At 38.9% G+C, this 22,015-nt stretch overlaps 1 protein-coding gene across 10 annotated transcripts in view; it reads right to left on the reverse strand.

Annotated features, from left to right (window-relative positions):
• FN1 (fibronectin 1) overlaps positions 1-22,015 on the reverse strand; it is a 64,789-nt gene that overhangs the window by 6,631 nt on the left and 36,143 nt on the right. For 2 of the 10 annotated variants that reach the window (XM_081262294.1, XM_081262292.1), the window contains exons 24-41: positions 21,304-21,495; positions 19,716-19,988; positions 18,367-18,549; positions 16,260-16,349; positions 14,611-14,880; positions 13,720-13,836; positions 12,887-13,051; positions 12,088-12,243; positions 11,303-11,416; positions 10,217-10,486; positions 8,854-9,044; positions 7,919-8,006; positions 6,853-7,029; positions 5,880-5,969; positions 5,483-5,662; positions 4,839-4,928; positions 3,405-3,859; positions 2,173-2,311 (exon numbers count right to left, since the gene is read on the reverse strand). In XM_081262294.1, coding sequence (XP_081118420.1) covers positions 2,173-2,311; positions 3,405-3,859; positions 4,839-4,928; positions 5,483-5,662; positions 5,880-5,969; positions 6,853-7,029; positions 7,919-8,006; positions 8,854-9,044; positions 10,217-10,486; positions 11,303-11,416; positions 12,088-12,243; positions 12,887-13,051; positions 13,720-13,836; positions 14,611-14,880; positions 16,260-16,349; positions 18,367-18,549; positions 19,716-19,988; positions 21,304-21,495 — 3,240 coding nt within the window. The remainder of the gene's footprint in view (positions 1-2,172; positions 2,312-3,404; positions 3,860-4,838; positions 4,929-5,482; positions 5,663-5,879; positions 5,970-6,852; positions 7,030-7,918; positions 8,007-8,853; positions 9,045-10,216; positions 10,487-11,302; positions 11,417-12,087; positions 12,244-12,886; positions 13,052-13,719; positions 13,837-14,610; positions 14,881-16,259; positions 16,350-18,366; positions 18,550-19,715; positions 19,989-21,303; positions 21,496-22,015) is intronic. The other 8 variants (XM_081262297.1, XM_081262301.1, XM_081262296.1 and 5 more) reach the window with 8 other exon arrangements.

The raw sequence follows: 22,015 nt of genomic DNA on the forward strand, positions 1-22,015 counted from the left end.
TGGACCTTGAGGCAATTTAATCTAGGTAAGAACAAGGGTAGCAACGCCTCTCCATCAGGACCTGAGTGACCTTGAGTTAATTATTTAGCATCTCTCTCACGAGGCCAAGAAGCCAACGCATTGTCCCTTTGCCAACCTGTAGAAAGTGCTCACTAAACTAAGAAATATTATTAGAGGCTACCTTCTGCTTATAATGCAAAAGTCTTAGCATTTTTATATACTGTTATAATGCAGTCTTCACTTTTATTATTGCATCTTTTTTGCATAATAGTTTGGAAATCCTAGATTTTGCAAAATAGTTATTATGATAGTAAAACTGATTTTATTAATAAAAACCAACTGTTTCAAATGGGAGAAATCAAATGGGAAGTACATGAGTTAGGAATAAGCAACAGTTTCATCATGTGACCTAAGGTCTTGTCTCTTTATGTTTTAGAAAAACTTGTTTTAAAATAATTTGTGTAAGCCAGGCATGCTGGGTACACGCCTGGAATCCCAGCGACTCAAGAGGCTGAGGTAGAAGGATTGAAAGTTTATGGCCAGCCTCAGAAAAATAGCAAGGCCCTCTCTTAAAATAAAAAATAAAAAGGGCTGGGGATGTGGCTCAGTGGTTGAATGCCCCTGAGTTCAGTCCCTGATACCAATAGATAGATAGATAGATAGATAGATAAACAATCTGCAAATAAAGCATGCCTCAAGTTATTCTCTGAAAACTGAATATGATAACTCACTGTGACTTTAAATCTCACTGTGTGTGTGTATTTTTTTTAACAGTGTAAAATCAAATCCAGTAGATATTGGAAGGGCCTAATATTTCAAAATGCATCACTCTGGAAGGAAATATAGTTTAGAGAGCTAAAATGTCTGAAATGTCTCAAAGTCAAGAGACCCTGGCTATCATGAAGAACACTACTACTAGGAATAAGAAGTAGGAAAGAAAAACAGAAAGAACTTAAGACTGTTAAATGGGGTTTCACTATTCCAAAAATATTCAGGAGTTAAAATTCTACCGTAACTAATGTTATGGAGATGGAATCTTTTAAAGAAAAAAAAAGATATGGAAAAGCACAAAAACCTTTATGCTCTCAAAAATTCCTTTCACACAACAATTTTGCCATTAAAACCACAAAATGCAATACCTAACAACAAACACAAAAGAACCTCCCCACAGCCTGCCAGCAGTTAGCTGCTATAATTCTCCAAAGTTTACACATGTAAAATAGTAGTCTTTTGTCAGATGAAGAAGGCGGCTGAAATTACATAACTGGACCCTAGGATGAAATTCTGTCACATGGCATAGACAGGAGTTACCACTCCTTGTTGAAGTGGAGAGGAGACCCTTCCAGTGGGAAGATTCAGGATTCATGATTTTGATTATTTCCTATCTCATGTTTCTGGGTGAATATCATCAGCTGCTGCAAAGTAAAAGCCAGGTGGCATGCTACTGGCTTGAAAGGACTTGCAAGGTGCTACAAAGAAGAGTCAGTGGTTGCCGGGCACAGTGGCACATGCCTGAAAACTCAAGCTACTTGGGAGGCTAAGGTAGGCCAGCTTCAGCAATTTAGCAAGGCCCTAAGCAACTTAGCAAGCTCCTATCTCAAAATAAAAAATAAAAAGGGCTGGGGATGTAACTCAGTAGTTAAGCACCCCTGGGTTCAATCCCCAATACCCGTCCCCACCCCACAATAAAGTCAATGGTCATTTAACCCTTATGAAGGTTTTACACCTATATCACCAGGAGAAAAAAAAAGTGAAATAACTTTAGAATAAGGAAGCTCTTTGGATAAAGATGGGTTGCAAAGGAGAACTTCCCATTAGTTTTGGTACTAAGAATCACTCTAGGGGACCACAGCATGGTGAGAAGGAAGGGATATGGGAAAGTATACCAGGAAACCAGAGCCTCAGATCAACTCAAGACACTGGGAAGTTCAACACTTTTGGGCTAAATAACTGAAGCCCTTCCCAGGCCTGTCATCCTAACACTGCATGTGTGTTGGTGAGGACACTTAAAGTTAAATGAACTTCAGGTTGCTCATTTACTTCATATTGATGGTAGGCATACTTCCCACAGTGCAAAGGCAACAAGCAACAAAGGAACAGTCACTAGGAAAAGCCTTCTCTGGTGCAGTCCAACAAGGAGCATGTGCCTAAACCACACGTGAATTTACATACCAGGGTTGCCCACAGTCACAACCTCCTCCAGAACCTTGTGCCTCTTCAGGTTTTTCATTGCCTCCACTAGGATGTTGTAGGTGGCCCCTCGGGTAAGGCCTGTCAGAGTGGCACTGGTGGAAGTTCCAGGAACTCGGAACTGCAATTATTGGTACAGCCAAAATGGGGAGAGAGCATTATAGTAAAGAACAGATGCGGGCTCCCCTGGTCCCTTATCATTAACCCTCACTGTTTAAACAAATCAAAGGGAAACTAATAAAGACCAGGGGTATATAGGAGTCCCAACTGGCCAGGGAGAGAAATGGAATGAGCAAGGAATAGTCACTTCTCTCAGATTTTCCTACCCAAAGTCTGCCTATGTGCTCCATAGTTAGCAGGAGCCCTCGAAGACACTAGCTGCCTCTTAATCCTACTAGATGTGGCTCTGTAGAAGCCCATGGAAGACCTGCATGATCCTTTCACATCAAGCACAGACACTGCTCTCTGTGGAGACAGGCAGGCCATGCACAGTGGGCAGTAGACCACAACGCAATACAGAGTCCTTAAAACAATGGCACATCCTCAAACTCAGGTTTCTAAGCTTAGGAATCTTCCACAACATAGTCATTTTTAAAAACTGTGCCAGTGTGACAAATTAAAGGATGGGGTTTTAGTAAGAGAATCGGTGACTTCTAACAGCTGACATGCACAGCTCCTCCTACATTCTTTTTCCTTGTACGTACTACAGATAATGGGATTCAAGGACAAACTAAGAATGGTGCACAAATGTAAATTCAGTGGAATATCTTTCTTCTTTTCTAAGATCATCTCTTTGTTCATCTTACTATGGAGCCTCCAGTGTGTGAGGATAATACAAATGATTTCATTCTCTACTGGATAAAAGCTAATGACACTCTCTGGTACATCCTCCCAAGTAGAGCCATCTGGACTTTTAATAAATGATCAGTGCTTAAATGTGCCATCTCTCTAAAAGTCCTAGAAGTAGCCATTTTACATCACAGCCTCTTAATCCTACTAGTAAGAAGCCCATGGGAATTGATAACCATTACCAATTAATAACCATTATCAATTCAGGCAATGAAGACTGTTTATCAACCTGATCAAAGCCCCTGGGGAAATCAGCAATTCTCAGATTACAAAACACTTTCCCAGAAGGAAAAGTCTGTCACTTCTTTCCTCTAATTTATTCCTTTCTGAGCTTCCCAGCCACAGGCAGGGAGGGAGCTGATTACCTGTAAGGGTTCTTCTGTTGTGCCAATGGGCTGACATGAAATGATATACTCAGAACTGTCCTGGAACGGGGTCCAAGAGATGGTTGTCTGAGAGAGAACTTCTTGTCCTGTAGAGGCATTTGGATTGAGCTCCGTAATGTGAGGGTAGAGGTGGTAGTCTACTTCTCCCCTGGGGACATGAATCTCATCTAGAGTCGGCGAGTATGGTCTTGGCCTATGCCTTACGGGGGTGACCGCTGTGGGTGGTGTGGTCCTCCTAAAACCATGTTCCTCAATGACCATTTGTTGCCCAAAACTGGGCTGCCGATGGCTTGTGCCAGGAAGCTGAATACCGTTTCCATTGTCAACCCCAGGGCTGGTGATGAATGGGGTCTTTGGAACTGTGGAGGGAACATCCAAGATCTCTGGTCCTTGAAGATTGGGGTGAGGAAGGGTTACCAGTTGGGGAAGCTCATCTAGCCAAGAGAGGTTAGAGCAAAAAAAGCAAAGCGTGTTAAATTTCAGTAAGTAGCAACCATTATCAATTGAGGCAATGAAGATTGTTTATCAACCTGATCAAAACCCCTGGAAAACCAGCAGTTCTCAGATTACAAAAAAAACCACTTTCCCAGAAAGAAAACTTTATGATTTTTCTCAAAGGTTTATTTATAGTTTAGAAAGAAAAAAAGTGTTAGCATGAATTTATTAGAGACACAAAGCTTTGAACCACTGAGCACCATCGAAGCTGCCTCTGTTCAAATTAAGCCTAATGAAACTGCAATGGGTAGTGCCTCCCCACCCCATTCTCTTCTCTCTTTAAACCTGAGAAACAAATTATAGGAACTAGAATCCACAGCGATCATGTCAGTATCAGAAGTATGAGAATTACAGAGGTTTAAATCAGAAGTATGAGAATTACAGAGGTTTAAATCAATAGTTTTCATGGTTGGAAATGGTAAAAATAGGTAAGAACACATATTTGTTTTGAAAGCTTTCCTAATGCCATATGTATAGCACTTTCTCCAAATTCAACTAAAACCAAATGACAAAGTAAAACATTATTTAGTTCCAAGTTTCAGAATTCAAATAATAAGACAATGGGAGGCGTTTCTATCCCTCCTTTTTTTTTAAAAAAAAAATAGTCAACACAAAGTATAAAAGAATAGCAAATAACAACTTGGTTTTATATTTCATATTGGATTTGAATTTTTGAAAGGTAATAACAAGGTTTTATATTGACTAGCCTTTTAGTAAAGTAATAAATAAAATGGAACTCTACAGAGGATGTTCAGTTATTCCTCCTGTCAGAGAGTACAAAATATACACTGGGCCATTAGAAAAAACATCCATGAGATACGCATCAAAACATGGAGAGACCCTTTTCACAATGCAAAATCCATCATTCATTAGTTTGGTCTTAACTTTCCTCTCATTACCCGGAAAGTGCTTTTTTACCTGTCTTTTTCCTCCCAATCAGGGGCTCACTCTTCTGGTTGTTCTTCAGGGCAATGATGTAGATTGTGTACTCGGTTCCTGGTTCTAGGCCTGATGGGTAGAATAGAACCGTCATGTCATATGGGGGGCTCAGCCACTCAAGCAGGAGTCAGTCCCAGCAGCTGAGGCTCCTGGGGAGCAAGCATCCCTTGCTAGTCAGCCCTTGACCTCTTAAATGGTAAAACTAGTACTTATGCCCCATTCCAGGCATTCTCTGCCTCCAGACCTACTCTGTGGTACACAGCAGTTAGGCAAGTCCTGCAAGATTACCAGAGCTATAGGGAGCTGAATGTGATGGCAGGATCACACTTAGTTTACTTTAAAAAACATCTCTTATCTGAACTGACAGATAAGCTTACAGCAAAACAAAACAAAAACAAACAAAAAAAATCCCAAAATCTAGTTATGCCACTAACAGTATTAAAACTTGCATTTTCATGAACTAGTGCCTTTTGAGATATATTGAGTTCTCCTGGTACTGTGTGGAGAATGCCTTTTGAAGTGCAGGGCTTCCCTTTCTCATGATGTAGCATCAAAGATACAGATGGAGTTTCAAGACTTAGACTGTTGGAGGGAGTAAAGAGGAAAGGGAGGGAGCACAATACCAGTAATAGTGGCCTCTGTGACACCAGGTTGGGGCCGAGGGACCACTTCTCTGGGAGGGGACCCAGGCTTCTCATATTTGATGATGTAGCCAGTGATCTTGGCACGGGGCGGCTGCCATGCTACTAGCAAGGAGTTGGGGGTGGTAGTCAGGAAGCGCAGGTTGGATGGTGCATCAATGGCTAAAAGAAAGCAAAACTGTCTCAGAAAATAAAAGTCAAGAAAATGTTCCCATATTTCCCCCCCAGCCCTTTTAATCAGACTTAAGAGAGTGAAATTCTGTAAGCTCTTCCGATGGTTCACAGGGAATCATATTACAAAGACCCTTCATTTGTTTCTTAAGTTCATGTGTCTGATTATACTACAAGCCAGTGGTGTCCCTCAGCACAAAGCAGTTACCGGTGGAGGCATCGATGACCACGGGGGAGCTGTGGGCATTGTCGTTCAGGGTATACAGGTAGATCTTGTAGTCCGTGCCGGGTTGCAAACCTGAGATGTGAGAGGAGATGGTTTTTATGTGTTCTTCTTTACTAGGAAACTTTTCAAGCTCACACCTGCAATTTTCTTGGCTCATCTACCCACCCATGTTTATGCAGACCACAGGAGTGGTCTACCTTTGAACAATAAAGTAGAACATGGTGTGGATATTAACTGTTATTGTGGAGCATACTTAAAAGCAAATCACTAATGCAGAGAAGGACACCGACTAAAATAAATTTTTAAATGCAAAAACGCTATTTTAGAAGCAGTCCTCTTGGAGAATGAGGGGTGGCCCACTGAGTGTACTTTCTCTATAGGGTAATTAGGTGGTCATTATTTGGTACCCGGAATCAGAATTGTACAGCACAAAAAGACCTAAATTGATCTATTTTATCAAATTCCCTCTGAACTTTAACCTTTATTAAGTAATGTTGTTTGTCTTTATTAATTATGTCTTTTTAAAATCTATATTAATGCTAAGAACTATACACCATCATTTCATTTTTTTCTTTTCTATTTTCATTTTTTTGTGCTTCTGGGGATGGAAGCCAGAGCTTCACCAAGTGCTTTACCATTGAACCGCATCCTCAGACCCTATTTCTTTTGGTTTTACATTATTTTACTTTAAAAAAAAAATAAGAAAGGGCATAGGGATGAAAGAACAAATCTGATAAAAAGCCATTTCTCTGAGACCACACACTAGACCAAAATCAGAAATTCAAAGGACAAAACTATTTTTGATTATGGTATGAGACTAACTGTTTCAAGCTGTGTTATCATAAAATATTGGAAATAAATTGAATCATGTAAGTCATAGAATAACTAAGAAGCTGGTTTATATTGTGAATGTTGATTGATTGTCACTTGTGGTGATGGTGGTGGGTACCCTCACCTGTGATGGTATAGCTTCTGACATCTGGGCCGATGGTTCTCTGAACTGGGGTCTGGCCATTGGCTGGGACGGCATCAACTTGGAAACCAGTGATCGTCTCGGTCTTGGTTCGCCAGTTAATGGTGATGGTGGTCTCAGTAGCATCTGTCACACGAGCCCTTCTGGGAGGGCTGACATCTGCATGGGATTATAGCTAGAGATTAGTGCCTGCCTGGCTCATATAGGTGAGATTTCAATCTTTTAAAACATTTCTTTATGTTTTAAAAATACATCCTCTTCAGAAAATACATTGATTAAATAATTTGTAGATTATCTCCCTTGGCATTCAAAGAACGTTCAACAGTAATTAGGAAATATGGAAATAGTTACATTGGGTGCCTTTTTCTTTGAAGAACTGAAAAGCTTTATAAATACTACCAGTGGTTCCTAGGTCTGACTTTATAGTACCTACAAATACTTCAGTAAGTATTAAAATGATTAATTTACTGTACTGTAAAAGTGTGTGGTAGGAATTATAATAGCATGGCCAGCTAGCAATTATATGTATATATAGCCAGTATTATTGCTAGTATTTCATCGTTTTTATAGGGCTTCATATCTTTTCTCTCAACAGAAAAGATTCCTATTTTATCTCTATTTTATAGATGATGGAACTTTTGACACTTTATGTGACAGCTGAAAGAGCACACAGCAAGTTATTGATGGAGCAGAAACTAAAATCTGGGCCAAATTTGATCCCATACTTATGGTGCTGTTAAGATACAGCAGAAGTCAACATGTCTACCCCAGACCTAACTCCAGGAAAACAAATTCTAACAAGTGGAGCATAAAGTAGCTGTTAGTCCTAATCTATAACACCAATGTTATACCATTATGAAAGGATTTCATTTTAGGTATTAGTGGAATACTTTCTGAAGGGGCAAAAAAGGTAACAGTCAAAAAGATAGGCAATCCCACCAATTTCCAGATTGGGACTCATTCCACTTTTAACTTAGTGACCAGAGAGATCATTTATCATTCTTTGTTTATACAGAAAATTTTGAGACTAGAAAATTGGATTACTTACTCTCGAGAGTGGTGATGATCCCCTGAGCTGGTCTGCTGGTCAGTGTGTCTTTAAGAGCATAGACACTCACTTCATATTTGGTAGCCACCTAGAAATAAGGGCACGGTGAGCTTTAGCAGTGTCAAGAAGCCCAGGGAGTTTCACCATGGCTTAGATAATTCAGTGGTTATTAGTAAAAAATAAATAGATTAACAAATCTCACAACACTGTCAATTCCTAGATTGATTTCATCTCTATACTACAGATGACCAGCAAAAGACTGAAATTAAATGAATTTTAAAATGCTCTTATGGGCTTATGCCCAAGTAAGCTATAACACATTTTCATGTAAAACTGGTGATGAAAAAATAAGAAAAATGGATAAGAGCCTGGTTTTTTCTCTTTTATGATATGACAGGTGTAAATCATGAATTTTTATGGTCGTAGACAAAGATAACTTTCTTTTCTGTCTCTGAAACCCCTTTCTGTAGTTTCCCTGTAACTGGTCTTAAGATATACATTAATTCTCTGGTATTCTAGCTAGTTTTCCATATATAAGTCTAGAAGGATTTAAAAATTTTTTAATGAGGGTAGGGTCAAGTTGGTTGGTATAATCTGGAGAACATTTCTTGCCAAGATGACATTGCTCAAAAAATGTATAACTAAATGAATTTATGTACTTAGCCTATCGATATGCAAATTGCCCCCCACATATATAGAATACTTCCAAAAGAGCTGCACAAAATCCAAAGCTGTTTATAAAATTCTGTTCCAATAGTCATCTGGAAAAGCTTAGGTCAACAAAAAGCAATTCTCTTGATACAAAAACCACAATAAAATTATTTGATAGGAGAGGAAAATATCAGTTGGATCGAGCATGAGATTATGTTTCTACCACCTAATAAACTATGTAAGAGAGGCTCTACTTTATTCCAATGACAGAAGTCACTTCTTACCATGAGTCCTGATACAACCACAGAGGTGCTGTCAGGAGCGAGGTTGATTTCCTTCATTGGTCCGGTCTTCTTGTCTTTGGGGGTCACTCGTATTCGATATCCAGTGAGCTGGACATTGGGTGGTGTCCACTGGGCACTAAAGCTTGTTGGTGTAATCTGAGTGAACCTCAGGTTGGTTGGAGCAGGGATGGCTGTTGGGATGGTCATTGGTCAAAGGTTATCTTACAGGAAGTGGGGAGAAGGGAACATAGAGTGAATTCCAGGAGGTAGAAGGGATAGCTCTTGTTGGATTAGAGGATTCCCTGGTCCAGAAAAGATTCAGTAGGAGAGCGTAACAAGAAGGGATACAAAAGGAAGAAAGTTTGCTGAAATGTGTGTTCTCTATCTGCCAATTCTCAAATCCTGAAAACACTTTAAATACTTGAGCTCTAGGAAACTTTGGGTTTTCAAAGTTATTTGTTTTTCCTTAAAAAAAAAAAAGAGTCAAATTGGCTTATTGGTCATTACAATTGATTTTCCATTTGTATGAAAAGAACAATGGCCCTTTTTCTATATAAATTATGTTCATATGGAAAACCATTCACAGTATTCCATCCAAAAAAAGATAGAATTATGTTTTTATTGTCTCTTTTTATTCGGACCCCAAGGCAGATGTAACTGCTAAATTTAAAGTATTTCTGTGGTGCGACATAAGAAGAAAATTAGATCATAATAGAAGCAGAAAAGAGAAGCAAAGAGCAGTAATCAGATGGTCACCGCTAAGGTTTATACCATCACCAGGACAAATTTTTAGCATTCCACTCTGATTCAGCAATAAAGCACAAGAGGATAAAGAATTGTGGAAAGAATTTGCCTTAATGACTGTTTCCTGTGTGTCTGAATCAGAATCTTAAAAGCAAATTATACACAAGCATAAGCTATCTTGCCAGGGGAGAAAGGTCTTACCCATGTGCTCTCAGAATCATGCTGCTATAAAACGTCCTAGTTGGGATCTTTTCTTAGAGGAAACTCTAGGATGCCAAACTGCTTTCCTTTGTACATAGTGTGAGAGTAACCACAGGGAGTCATAGCTTAGGAAATATCCACAATTTTAGTATCATCTTTAGATGTCTGGTTTCATGGCCTTATGTATAAGCCAAGCTACTCCAATATTTCTTTTCATCAGATTTATTTACCTAATACCACTAAAATTGATCTTCCTCTTTCCTCTTTAAAGAGGGTCTTTTCTAAAGAGGGTTGTTTATTTTATTTGTTTATTTATTTACCCCTTACATGGGAATGAATAGCCCAATAAAGTAGACTTTCAGCAAGGCTTAAAGCCACTGCTCCCATGAGCACCCTGGTGGTGCGATTACCAAGATACCTGTGGACTGGGTTCCAATCAGGGGCTGGCTCTCCATATCATCGTGCAAGGCAACCACACTGACTGTGTACTCAGAACCCGGCCTGAGGCCTTGCAGCTCTGCAGTGTCTTCTTCACCATCAGGTGCAGGGAATAGCTCATGGATTCCATCCTCAGGGCTTGAGTAGGTCACCCTGTACCTGGAAACTTGCCCCTGTGGGCTTTCCCAAGCAATTTTGATGGAATCGACATCCACATCAGTGAATGCCAGTCCTTTAGGGCGATCAATGTCTGTTAGGCAAATTAATGGTAAGAGGTCATGTGAAAAGCAAGTTGTGAAATAAGCATTTTTATAACATGCAAAGCAGTTTTGCAGATACCATTTTCTTTGATGAATTACACTGCAATTAACCCACTAGTCAATGGAAAATTACTTGACACTTGCCTAAAATTGTTTTGGTTTAGAAAATATTTGATGTTGCATAACTTATCAAAATAGGTGTACATGAGATGCGTAGGCACCCTGCAAATGTCCCCACGTTGGGGATATACTTGCATTGATTTATAGATGTTCCACTAAGATTTGTCTTGCAATGTGATGTTAGTTTCATAGACCTGGATTTTCTATGCCTTGGAAGTGGTAATGTTGATTTTTCAATGTTACATTCAGATCGCTATAAGCTTTCTTAAACTCTTTCTTTTTTCTTATTAAGTATTCATATGAAATGTTTTTCCAGCCACAGTCCTCCAAAAATGGTAACTTCATAATGTATACTTTATTCAACTTTACCATCCAGTCATAGAAAAGAAGGTCCTAGCAAAATATTTTGTAGATTTGCTATAGGCAAATAAGATTTTGCTGAGGCCACTGGAGCAAAGGAAATTCAAAGCACAGCAATTCACTATGGTAGTTCCGCAACTTCTTTCCTGTAAGTTCACTACTTGGCAGGAAGAAAGAAAAATGTTTGTCAAGGACTCAGCTCAAGATACAAACTAAACAATAAGCTGGTTCTACCTCTGTATAAACTGCAAAAGACATGCAGAGGGCATTCAGACCCAAGAATAAAATTTGACTTTAGAAAAGGAAACCACACATTTGTTACGTACTGGTTACTGCAGTTTGAACCAGGGGCTGGCTTTCTCCTTTTCCATTCTGAGCATAAACACTAACCACATACTCCACTGTGGGCTGCAAGCCTTCAATGGTCATTTCTGTTTGATCTGCAAGGGGAATGAAAAGCAAATGTAGCATCTATGCACTATAAAGCCATCCAAGAGACTTCTGGAGTTTGATAGTGAGCATGTGCAGTCTTGAATTTTTAGTTGCAGAATTGTCATGAAAATATCGAGGAGTTAGATATCAATTTCCTCTTGGACACACCTGTTGATTGCTAATATAATTTCCCATGTTGGAATAAAATCACATTCAAGGAGAAGTCAAAAACTTAATACGATGCCCTCAACAATGAATGATGATGCTCTTGGAGAAAGGAAGAAAGAAAATTAACTTGATTTTGAGGTTGCTTTGAGATCCTATTTTCACAAATATTTCATATAAAAATAAAAACAACAGATCTACAAGAAATCTGAAAAGGTCAGTTATTCTTCTTGGTGTGCATACCAACAAAACCACAAAGATGGATCTGGTAATTTAAGAGGTCCATGTCACTAAACAGAACCATGCATGTAAAACCAGAAATGCGTGTATCCTAAAACTGCTACTGTGAAGTGAGTTGGAAATGATCTTGAGTCCTGAGCTCATGAATGGGAAACCATGACATATGGCATGAAATGTATGGTCCCCGTGACAAGGTGGCCATCTAGTAAAAAAGGAAAATCATGTTGTCCTACTCTGTTGATCCTGCTGTATGTGACAAGAGGGTTATTCTTACCTGGACCTGCAGTTCTAGTTTGTGATGGTCCTTTGCCTGTTTTGGGAATGGTGGTCACTCTGTAACCAGTAATTGGAGAACTTGAAGGCAGCCACCTGACACTAATGCTGTTATCCTTAACATCAGTCACTTGCATCTGGGATGGCTTGTCAATTTCTACAAATAAAAGTAAAAAGAAACCAGTTCAGGCCCAGTCCTGGGGGACAAGATTAGAAAAATCCTTATCTTTGGTTCTGGTACATATTCAAAGATCTCTTATTCCTATTAACCTTTCCCAGGTGTTTCTTTTGCAAGAATAAAGAGATAGCTTTGAGGGGTGGGGTGTGCATTACAAATGTTTTCAAGATGATGGCTTCATTCACAAAGAAGCTACACCCCAGGTAGGCGTTTGTCTTCCTATCTTATCAATACATTCATTTCTTTCTCAACAAATATTTATTGAATATTCTCTTTCTGCCTATTTCTTGCAGGAGGCACATGATATATATCAATTAACAACACATTTTAAAAAATCTGTGCTCTTGAAGTCGTTCCTTGTATATTTGCCTTATAATGTTAACTAACGATTTTGTCTTATTAAAAAGAAAGACCGGGGCTGGGGGTTATAGCTCAGTAGTAGGGTGCTTTTTTAGCATGTAGAAGGTACTGACTTTGATCCCCAGCAAAAAAGAATAGAAAAAAAAAAAAAGAAGAAGAAAGAAAGGAAATCAAGTTCACAGTTAAGAAAATATATTGGGAGAACATTGTAAAAGTTATCTGAATAAATAATCCTGTGTTGTTCCAGAAAAGAACTTTGTACCTGTTCGATAGTCAATGGAAATTGGCTTGCTGCTGGCTGGGCTGTCCCCACGGCCAGTGACAGCATACACTGTGATGGTGTAATCTACTCCAGGTTTCAGGTCGCTGATGGTAGCTGTGGACTTGCTCCCAGGGACAGTGAACTCCTGAACAGGGCTCGTTCCTCCTGTGTGAAAAGGGATTAGTCCATAATGTGAGGGGCTTGGAGTTACTTGGGCATTACTGATTAATTAACATATTAAAAGCAGTATGTAAATCACATTTTATTACTTATTCCCCTTAAAGAGTGTTATTAATAAATCCTGGACAGGAAGGTGTATTTATACACATACTAAACCTTGATAAGTATATAAAATAGGGAGAAAATTGCAATTAATGTTATTTTAACATTCTAACTTTGAAATGTTACTAAGCTGTAGATTAATATTAAAAGGGAGGAGAGGTAAGTCCTCACTCAAACTAGGATTGCATGTCCTTCATCCTTTTAAAATTTTTTCATGGAATGTTTTTATGCTAAAAATTAGAGAATACAGAAAAGTAAAATGAAGAAAAGTTAAAAATCATATTTTACCAGTGATAATATATTTGTAAACTGACAATCTTTTTTTCCTCAATTCTGCTATTTCTCCTCTAGTTGTATTGTATAAACAACTTTTTCTCTTGATTTTATAACCAACTATATCACATGCAGAGTCCAGGTATTCTTGGAATAGACAAGTGTCTGCAAGCGTGCTGCCAAAATTACTTTAATTTTATGTCCATTTTGAGCTTTTGGGTTCTTCACAGCAGATTTTGGTCTGCTTAAGAATGTGAAGCACCAAGTAGCCAACATACCTGTTTCTCCATAGGTGATCCTATAATATCTCACTGTGACAGCAGGGGCTTCCCAGCTGATCAGTACACTGGTGGGGGTGGAGGCAATGACTTCCAGGTCCCTTGGGACATCAGAAACTAGAAAATACGAGAGACAAATCTTCACATCTGTAACTTTCAAATGATAATTGGATTCTCTTTGCTCATTTTCCAGGTCATCATTTTTAGGTTTCTTTCATACAAAAATGTAAATACTGTATGAAATTAGTAGAACTAAAAGTTATGAACAATTCAAGGAAAGCGGTTAAGAGACTATTCAATTTGTGATAAAATGATTGTTTCAAATTTATTGAAGGATTTTGTTCCCTCCACTTTTTATTTTAGTAAGACCATAGAAAAGTCACAAAAATAATAACAATGAATAGCCACCTGTCCTCCTCTTAAGTGTGTACTGTTTGGAAACATTTGCAACATTTGCTTCTCTCTTAACATTAATAACCTAAAATGATTCACATCATTTCAGACTAAGATAGAGACATCAAGATGACACTTCTCCCGTAAGTGCTTCAGCATCTATCTTCCAAGAATAATGGCACTATTATGCTAAAATTATATTTTTAATAGAACTTTGAAATGGTTTTCTGTATTTTAAATAAAACTTTAGTAATTATAAACATATAAATATCTAAATCAGGTGAGAAATTTCTTGGGATAAAGAAATTATTTTCTTCACTATATTCTAAGAGGGAGATTTTCCTCCACACATTCTCTCACTGGCCTCTCTGTGTCTCTAACCATGATCTATTTTGGGGGGAGAGGATGACTCTGCTGACATAAAGCTAAGCTATTTCATAGACTGTACCGACTGTATAGGAAAGCCTGGGTTTCTCTGAAGAACAGACTACAAGTTACCTGTTGACTGTTGGCCAATCAAGGGGGAACTCTCCTCTCTGCCATAAAGAGCAACAATGCTGACCACATATTCTGTGCCTGGATTGAGGTTGGTGAGGGTGATGGAATTCCGAGAGGGGGGCACTCTATCTTCTCGGGGTCTCCCGGCACTATGCTCAGGATGATGGCGAATCCAGTAGCCAGTGATGGCAGCTCGAGGAGCAATCCAGTGGACGGTGAAAGAGTTGGGAGTGATGTCAGAAAAGTCAATGCCAGATGGGGAATCAAGACCTATATTTTCCACCCATGAGAATAAGAGGGGAAGAAAAAAGACAATACCATGAGCTTAACATGTGAGGAAGGTTGGGGGGAGTTACATCCATCCAACTTTCTATCATTTCTCATCAATGGAGTGAAGTGCCCTGAACCTCAGGTTGTGAGGCACTGATTCAAAGCCACAGATGAATTTCAAAGTCATATATTTGCAGTTCAAAGTAGCCAATTCATGCATTTTTTTTTCTTTTTCTAAGCAATCCCTGTGATGTATACATATCATTACAGTGGTCTCTGTATCACATTTGAAGACCAGTGTTTAAGATACTGTGGGAAGGGGCTGGGGATGTGGCTCAAGCGGTAGCGCGCTCGCCTGGCATGCGTGCGGCCCGGGTTCGATCCTCAGCACCACATACCAACAAAGATGTTGTGTCTGCCAAGAACTAAAAAATAAATATTAAAAAAAAAATTCTCTCTCTCACTCTCTCTCCTCTCTCACTCTCTCTTTAAAAAAAAAAAAAAGATACTGTGGGAAGTAATATTTTCAAGTGTTTCAGTGTTCAAATAGTCCAGTTCCATCCTGTATCTCTCAAAGTAAGACAAGATCTGCCTTCTGTCAAGTTAAAGAAGCTACCAAAGAAGCTTTCTGTGCCCAAGAAGAGACTAATTTGTCAACAGAGTTAGTGGTGATGATGCTGGACATAAACTTTCTAAAACTGAAGACATTATCCTGGACAGATCCAATTCAGGTAATCCTTTATGAATTGAAAACTTTTGGAAATTAATAAGAATTCAGTGTTCATCTCAGATTCAAATTATTTAACCCTTCTGGGACTTCCAGCAAATTTTTGTTTGAGTTGAAATATTCACTAATTCTATTTAATAATATACTCAAACAAAATTGTGATATATCAACTTCTTTTTGGGAAGTCCTTTTTAGACTGTGAAGAAATAAACACACTAAAATAGGCTTTTTTAAGGGAAAAAAATTAAAAGCATTCATATTTAAGAAAGAACACACTATCTAATGAAAAGAAATGTCCAGCAACTCTAAAATAATAGAGATTATGAGATATTCTTCTTGGGAGTTTCATTTTGTTGTTTTGTTTTTGTTTTTCTGTTTTTTAAAGCATAGATAGCAAAGTTTCTGAACTAATTTCAGTCCACTGTGGAAGCAGAAGTAGAATGTTACTGACTGAACTGCTAATTATAAATTACTAATTGTTGAGTGAGATGTCTTTTAATTTTCAAGACCAGTGAAGAAAAAGTAATGACAAGGCTACCCACACCACCATCACCACAAAAGACGAGGTGTATATTTAGAAGTAGTGTTTCATTTTGTTTTTTAAAATCGGTAGGCAAGAGCTACTTGATAAGCATGTTGCTCCAAGACTCACGTGTTTTCTGTCTTCCTTTAAGAGGTATGCTCTCGTGGTGTTCGTAGACACTGGAAACACTGACTAAATATTCAGTCCCAGGCAGGAGGTCTGAGGAGGCAAGTGAGACTCATTTTACACTTGTGCTTGAAGGTAGGAAAACCCAGAGTACTCCTGAGACTATTTCAACTGATACCATATATTAGCATTCAGTCCTGCAGCCTACTTACACCTACGTGAACATGGATACCTGGAGATGGTCTGTAAGCAGGTGATGATGAAGGGTCACCTTGCCCTGAGTCCTCTCTAAGCCTTGTCCTAAGTTCTTCCTGTTTATGACTTAGTTCTATCTGTACCTGACAGTGTGACTGACCACTGGGAGCACAGGAGACAATTGCTATGGCACTGTGGGTGATCACTAATCCCTCCCCAAGACTCTACATGGTGGTTCACTATTTTCTAAAGCAGTTTTAGAATGATACAATATACTGCAAATATTAATATGTGCAGTTTGACAAGTTTTGACATATATTTAACTTACGGACCCTTTACTACATTCAACATAAAAAAACATAACCAGTACCTCTGGACGTTTGGTTGGTGACAACTGCCCCCATTTTACAAAGAAGAAAGCTGAGGCAAACAGAAATGATCATTTTTAAATGACTTGCCCAGGATGATTCAGTGGTTGACCCAGGTCAGGACCAATGGTCTTAACAATGAAGCTTTATTGGAAAAGGGTCACGTGATAAAGGGATAGCAATCAATTGAGCCATGTTAATATATTTTAAAAGTTTAGCCTACATCCATGAGTGACCCTTTCTCCCATTTTGATATAGCCAAAGGGTACAGAGGAAGCTTTCCAACCTTTGAACTTCTGCTCACTAGACCCTCATTCCCCTATATACTGTTGGCTCTTCAGTCTTTCTGCAGAAGGTCCTGCAAGGTTTGGAAAAGGACCAGAGGGGAGGGCTGGATGCCGGAACTTCACATCTTCCTTCCTAGTTGGCCAGAGGCAATGTAACTTAACAACTGGGGACCTCAGTTGTTTCATCTTTAAAACAGGATAATAATAATTCTCTAAGGGGGAAATGGCTACCTTGAGGTCATAGCATCAGGACCAGAAGGTCTTAACACATGAACATGTAACAGGTATTGGTTGAGCAGGAACCAACATGCAATGCAGGGTTTAGTGTATATCAGGTCATGCGGTAACCACTGGTTCCAGAATGCTCTACAACAAAAATAGTGCTGTGGACGCTATCATGCAAATATAAGGATGTTCTCTGTCACCAGCCAGCAAGTAAGAAATCAAGATCATGGTCACACATAGCTGCCTTTCTTTGTGTTTTGCTTTCTAGAACATGTTGGAAAGGAAGAGGATGTTTTCAGACCATCATTTAGGAATGTCCCTAAATGTAAGCCATTTCTGCTTATGTGGAAGCTTTGATGTTCTCACACACCACAATAGTGAAATATAATAAGAAATATTTATTTGAAACACAGCACCACATTGCAGCCTACTCTTATTTTCTTTAAAAAAATATTCTGTTTCAAAATGGCAGGGACTAGAAAGAGACAATTTCCATAACTTGTTTAATGTCAGTTGTTTTCTAAGACCTCAGCCTTCTGAGAAATCCTGCCAACAGATGCTTTTTGAAGTACAAATTAAACTTCTGTCTTCACAATATCCTGATCTATCCCAAGCAATCAGTCACTGTTTTTAAGTTTTCAAATGTTAAATAGATCATCTGCTGATACTTTAATAAGAAAAAATGACAACACAACATATATGGGGACACTGTTTTCAATACTCACTTTTTTCCTCTTCTAAACACTTATATTTAGTCAAATAATTTCTCTTGAAATTCACTTGTTTTATGTGTTTAGTTGAAAGCAGAATGTGTTTGAAGTCTTGGAACATTACTTTTAGGGTTTTCCACTAAAGTTGTAGATATCAACAGTATATGGAGATAGCAATAAGCATTGCGTCTTTCAGAATTTACAGAAGTGGACTTGGGACTTTAGTTTGGAGCTCGTCTGCAGCTCTTCTGCGTTATTTCTCTTTGAGAATTAATACATCTGCTCCAGGCTAGTGTTTATTCAACAGATGTACCAGACTGCTTACTTGTTAAGACCACTGCGTTGTCTGATGGAGAAATCGACAACTCTGCAACATCGTCCTCGTTTTTCACAGGTGAGTAGCGCACCAACAGGTTGCTCAGCTCAATAGATGAAGGGGGCGCCCAGGTGACACGCATAGTGTCTGGACCAACATTGGTGAATCTCAGGTCCGTGGGAGGAGGGACAGCTGGTTTCAAATAAAAAGGAAGATTATATTAATATGATTTTTTAAAGTCAAAGCTCTCAAATCCACTGAAAAGGTAAAAAAAAAATCAATGTTTCATGCATAAAGGAAACAGAGTCATAATCATGCAAATAGTCTAATCTAAATCTAATCTAAGTCATGGTAGACTACTGTTAAAAAATCAAACACTACATTCAGTACTGTTAGGCCCCTTTAACCTTTCTGCCATCATCGATGTGTTCTAAAGAATCATTTTAATCTACTTTTAAATAGGTTGATTTTTACATACATGATGAATACCACTTAAGATTCTTTTATCCCAGGCCAAAGAGGCTTAAGTTGCCACACAGCAAAAAGAAACATAGCGGGTACGTTCCAAAAAAAAACAAAAACAAAAACAAAAACAAACATACATGCACACAGACAAAAGACAAGAAGGTCCTAAATGTCCCCCCGACATGAAATATCTATGATCTAATGGCATAGCCACAATTCCATTCCGTGAATTCTACTTACAAGTGAGAAGGGTTCATGCAAATTGGTTCTCAGCATGTTTCTTCCCATGCAGGGCAGAGAACCTTTAAGATGTTGCATGCTGGTCCCCAGACTGTGGTTAAAGAGGAGTTCCTTTACCTTATGATAGCAACAAAATCTAGCATATGCTGAAGTTTATTTTTCTTGTACATCAAAACAACCCCTTCCATTCTACTGTAAATTTTGATGGCTTTTTAGTCAGCTACAAAGAAGGAACATGGTAGAGTTTATCCAGGGGTAGAAGGAAGAGTGTAATGGCATATTCTGGAAGTACCTTTCAGCATGCACTGGTGTTCAGCCTAAAATTTGGTATTCATGTTAGGTATTTTTTTTTTAAATGCTAGGTCTACAAATTTAACTCACCTCTGCTGCTTTGTATTTACTAGATCCGACATCTTAGATTCCTCTAGTTTTATGCATACTTGCAGTTTAAATGAAAGTGCACTTACGACTCTTTGCATACGACTTCAATTAGTCAGGCATATGCTTTAGATTCCTTAGGCTCAATCCCTCCCATCTTCATCTATGTGGCCAATTGCTGGCTTCTCCCTTGAAACATCCATATTTAACCAGAGTGGCTGTTGGCAGCATGCAACACCATCCATGTGTCAAACACAGAAGTTTTTAAAATTCACCCGTTTGCTGTGTCAGTGTAGTAGGGGCACTCTCTCCGCCATTAATGAGAGTGATAACGCTGATGTCATAGTCAATGCCGGGTTCCAGCCCTGTAACTGTGTAGTATCCTACTGAGGAGTCCACAAAATCTTCAAAAATAGGGATCCCTTCTCCTGCTGCAACTACTGTGATGCGGTACCCAATAATGGTGGAAGAGTTTAGCGGGGTCCACCTCAGGCCGATGCTTGAATCGGTTATATCAACAAAGCTTAGGTCAGTGAGTTGGGGCACCTCTATTTAGTTACAAAGCGAAGAGGGGGCAACAGGAAAATAGAAGCAAAAAAAAAAAAAAAGAGGAAAAAATAAAGCAGTGTATATCAGGTTATCCGTAGTCAAATTGATAGAATGGTAAAGCAATGATGGTAATATGCAATCTATTTCATATGATCTGAAAAGATGTCCTAAGTATCATGAATAGTTTGCTTTCCTGGGAAAATAAAACAGGTTACAATATTCTCTTAGGGATTTTCTTGCATTTTGAAAATGTCCCTAAACAGTACAGTTTGACTTCTCAGATTCCTAAAAATCATAGGCCAGTTTAGGATGTCAAAACCATGAACCCAGACACAATATCCACATTAAGTATCAGCAATGATTAAAAAAAAAAAATCTCAAACTGTTTCAGTAGGAAAATCAAAGCTTGCATGAAGGTTTTAAAAAAACTGGCTGATGAATTGGTTTTTGCCCCATACAAAACTCATGTCAACATCATGGTGATAATACTAATGCATTATGGATGTACAGTGTGAAATGTGCCTTTCCAAAAAAGCACATTCAGGCCAAGGACAGACAGGCTTGCGTCCAAGGCCACTGCCAATCTTTTAATTCATAATCAAAGTTATTTAATTAGCATTAGTAAACATATACCAAACAGTGCCAAAGGGGACACAATCTGTGCAGTAATTTCATTCTGTCATCATCCAATTTTGGACAAACAATGAATGTATCTCTAGACAGGTCTTTTCGATGTCGGCTTTCAATTCATAAGAAGGAATGCCCTGTGGGCGTGGCCTTTATTGCCTTCTTCATTCTCTTTTCCCTCCTCCAATTTTAAAAAAGACTTTGAAGTTGCAAGATAAGGAATTGGATATTGTCAACCATACACTATATCAGTGCTCACACATGGAGACAAAAAAATATTTTATAGATAGCTGCTAAAAGCAGAAACTGACTGTAAAATCAGGCACAGATGTCCCGATGGGATGCATTTACCATATTACTTTTAGGCCGTCAGCACTGAGTACAGACACATGACGTTTTAGTAATTTCCACGTGAGCAAACAGTAGAGAGTTCATGCCACGGTTGCCACTCCATTACATACCCATCGCAACAAAGAGCATCCCAGTGAAGCACAGACAGTGAAGCAGTGTTATCAGCAAGCCTTTGTCCAAACAGTCATTTTGACTGTGTAGTTTTGGAAAGTGCGGTTGGGTGGTTGGCATTAAATCCCAAACACACTTGACACACTCAGCCATCTGGGGATTAAGATTCTAATCCCTTCTTATTGAAACTGCCACTCTGAGGATAACAGCTTATTTTTCTATTACCTGGGATGATGGTATCAGAGATAGGGACACTTTCCTTGTCATCTTTGACAGTGTAAACACTGACATTGTATTCCAGGCCGGGACTCAGATTTTCAAAAGTGCAAGAACTCTGATCCGCACGAACCATTTCTTCCAAAGCATTACCCTGCTGTCCGCTTGTAGGGGTGGTGGTGATTCTATAGCCAGTGATACCTGCAGAACAGAAAGGAGGAAGTTACCACAGAGCATTGATGACCCACAGAGGATTAAACAAGATTCCATGGTGGACTGACGAAGGAGATTGAGTGTTTATTAAGGATTCTACTACTATTCAACCCTTTGAGGTTGACCAAGAGTCTGAGTACAGTCAAGAAAATCTTGTGTTAAATAAAATAAGCTCAGGACAGAAAGACAAAACTGTGTATTCTCATTCATTTGTGGAAATTATAATGTTGATCTTATAGAAGAAGAGAGTAGAATGTAGATCACTAGAGACTAGGAAGAGTAGCAAGGAAGGGAGATACAGAAAGGTTAGATAATCGGTCGGGCACAGTGACAGCCAATTTGGGAGGCTGAAGCAGGAGGATCTTAAGTTTGAGGCCAGCCTCAGCAATTAAATGAGGCCCTAAGCAGCTTAGTGAGACCCTGTCTCAAGATAAAAATTTTTTAAAAGGGGGGCTGACGATGTGGCTCAGTGGTTAAGCACCCCTGGGCTTAATTCCTGTTACCAAAA

The sequence above is a fragment of the Spermophilus citellus genome, assembly GCF_964194105.1.
Source record: "Spermophilus citellus genome assembly, chromosome: 11".
Taxonomy (NCBI): Eukaryota; Metazoa; Chordata; class Mammalia; order Rodentia; family Sciuridae; genus Spermophilus; species Spermophilus citellus.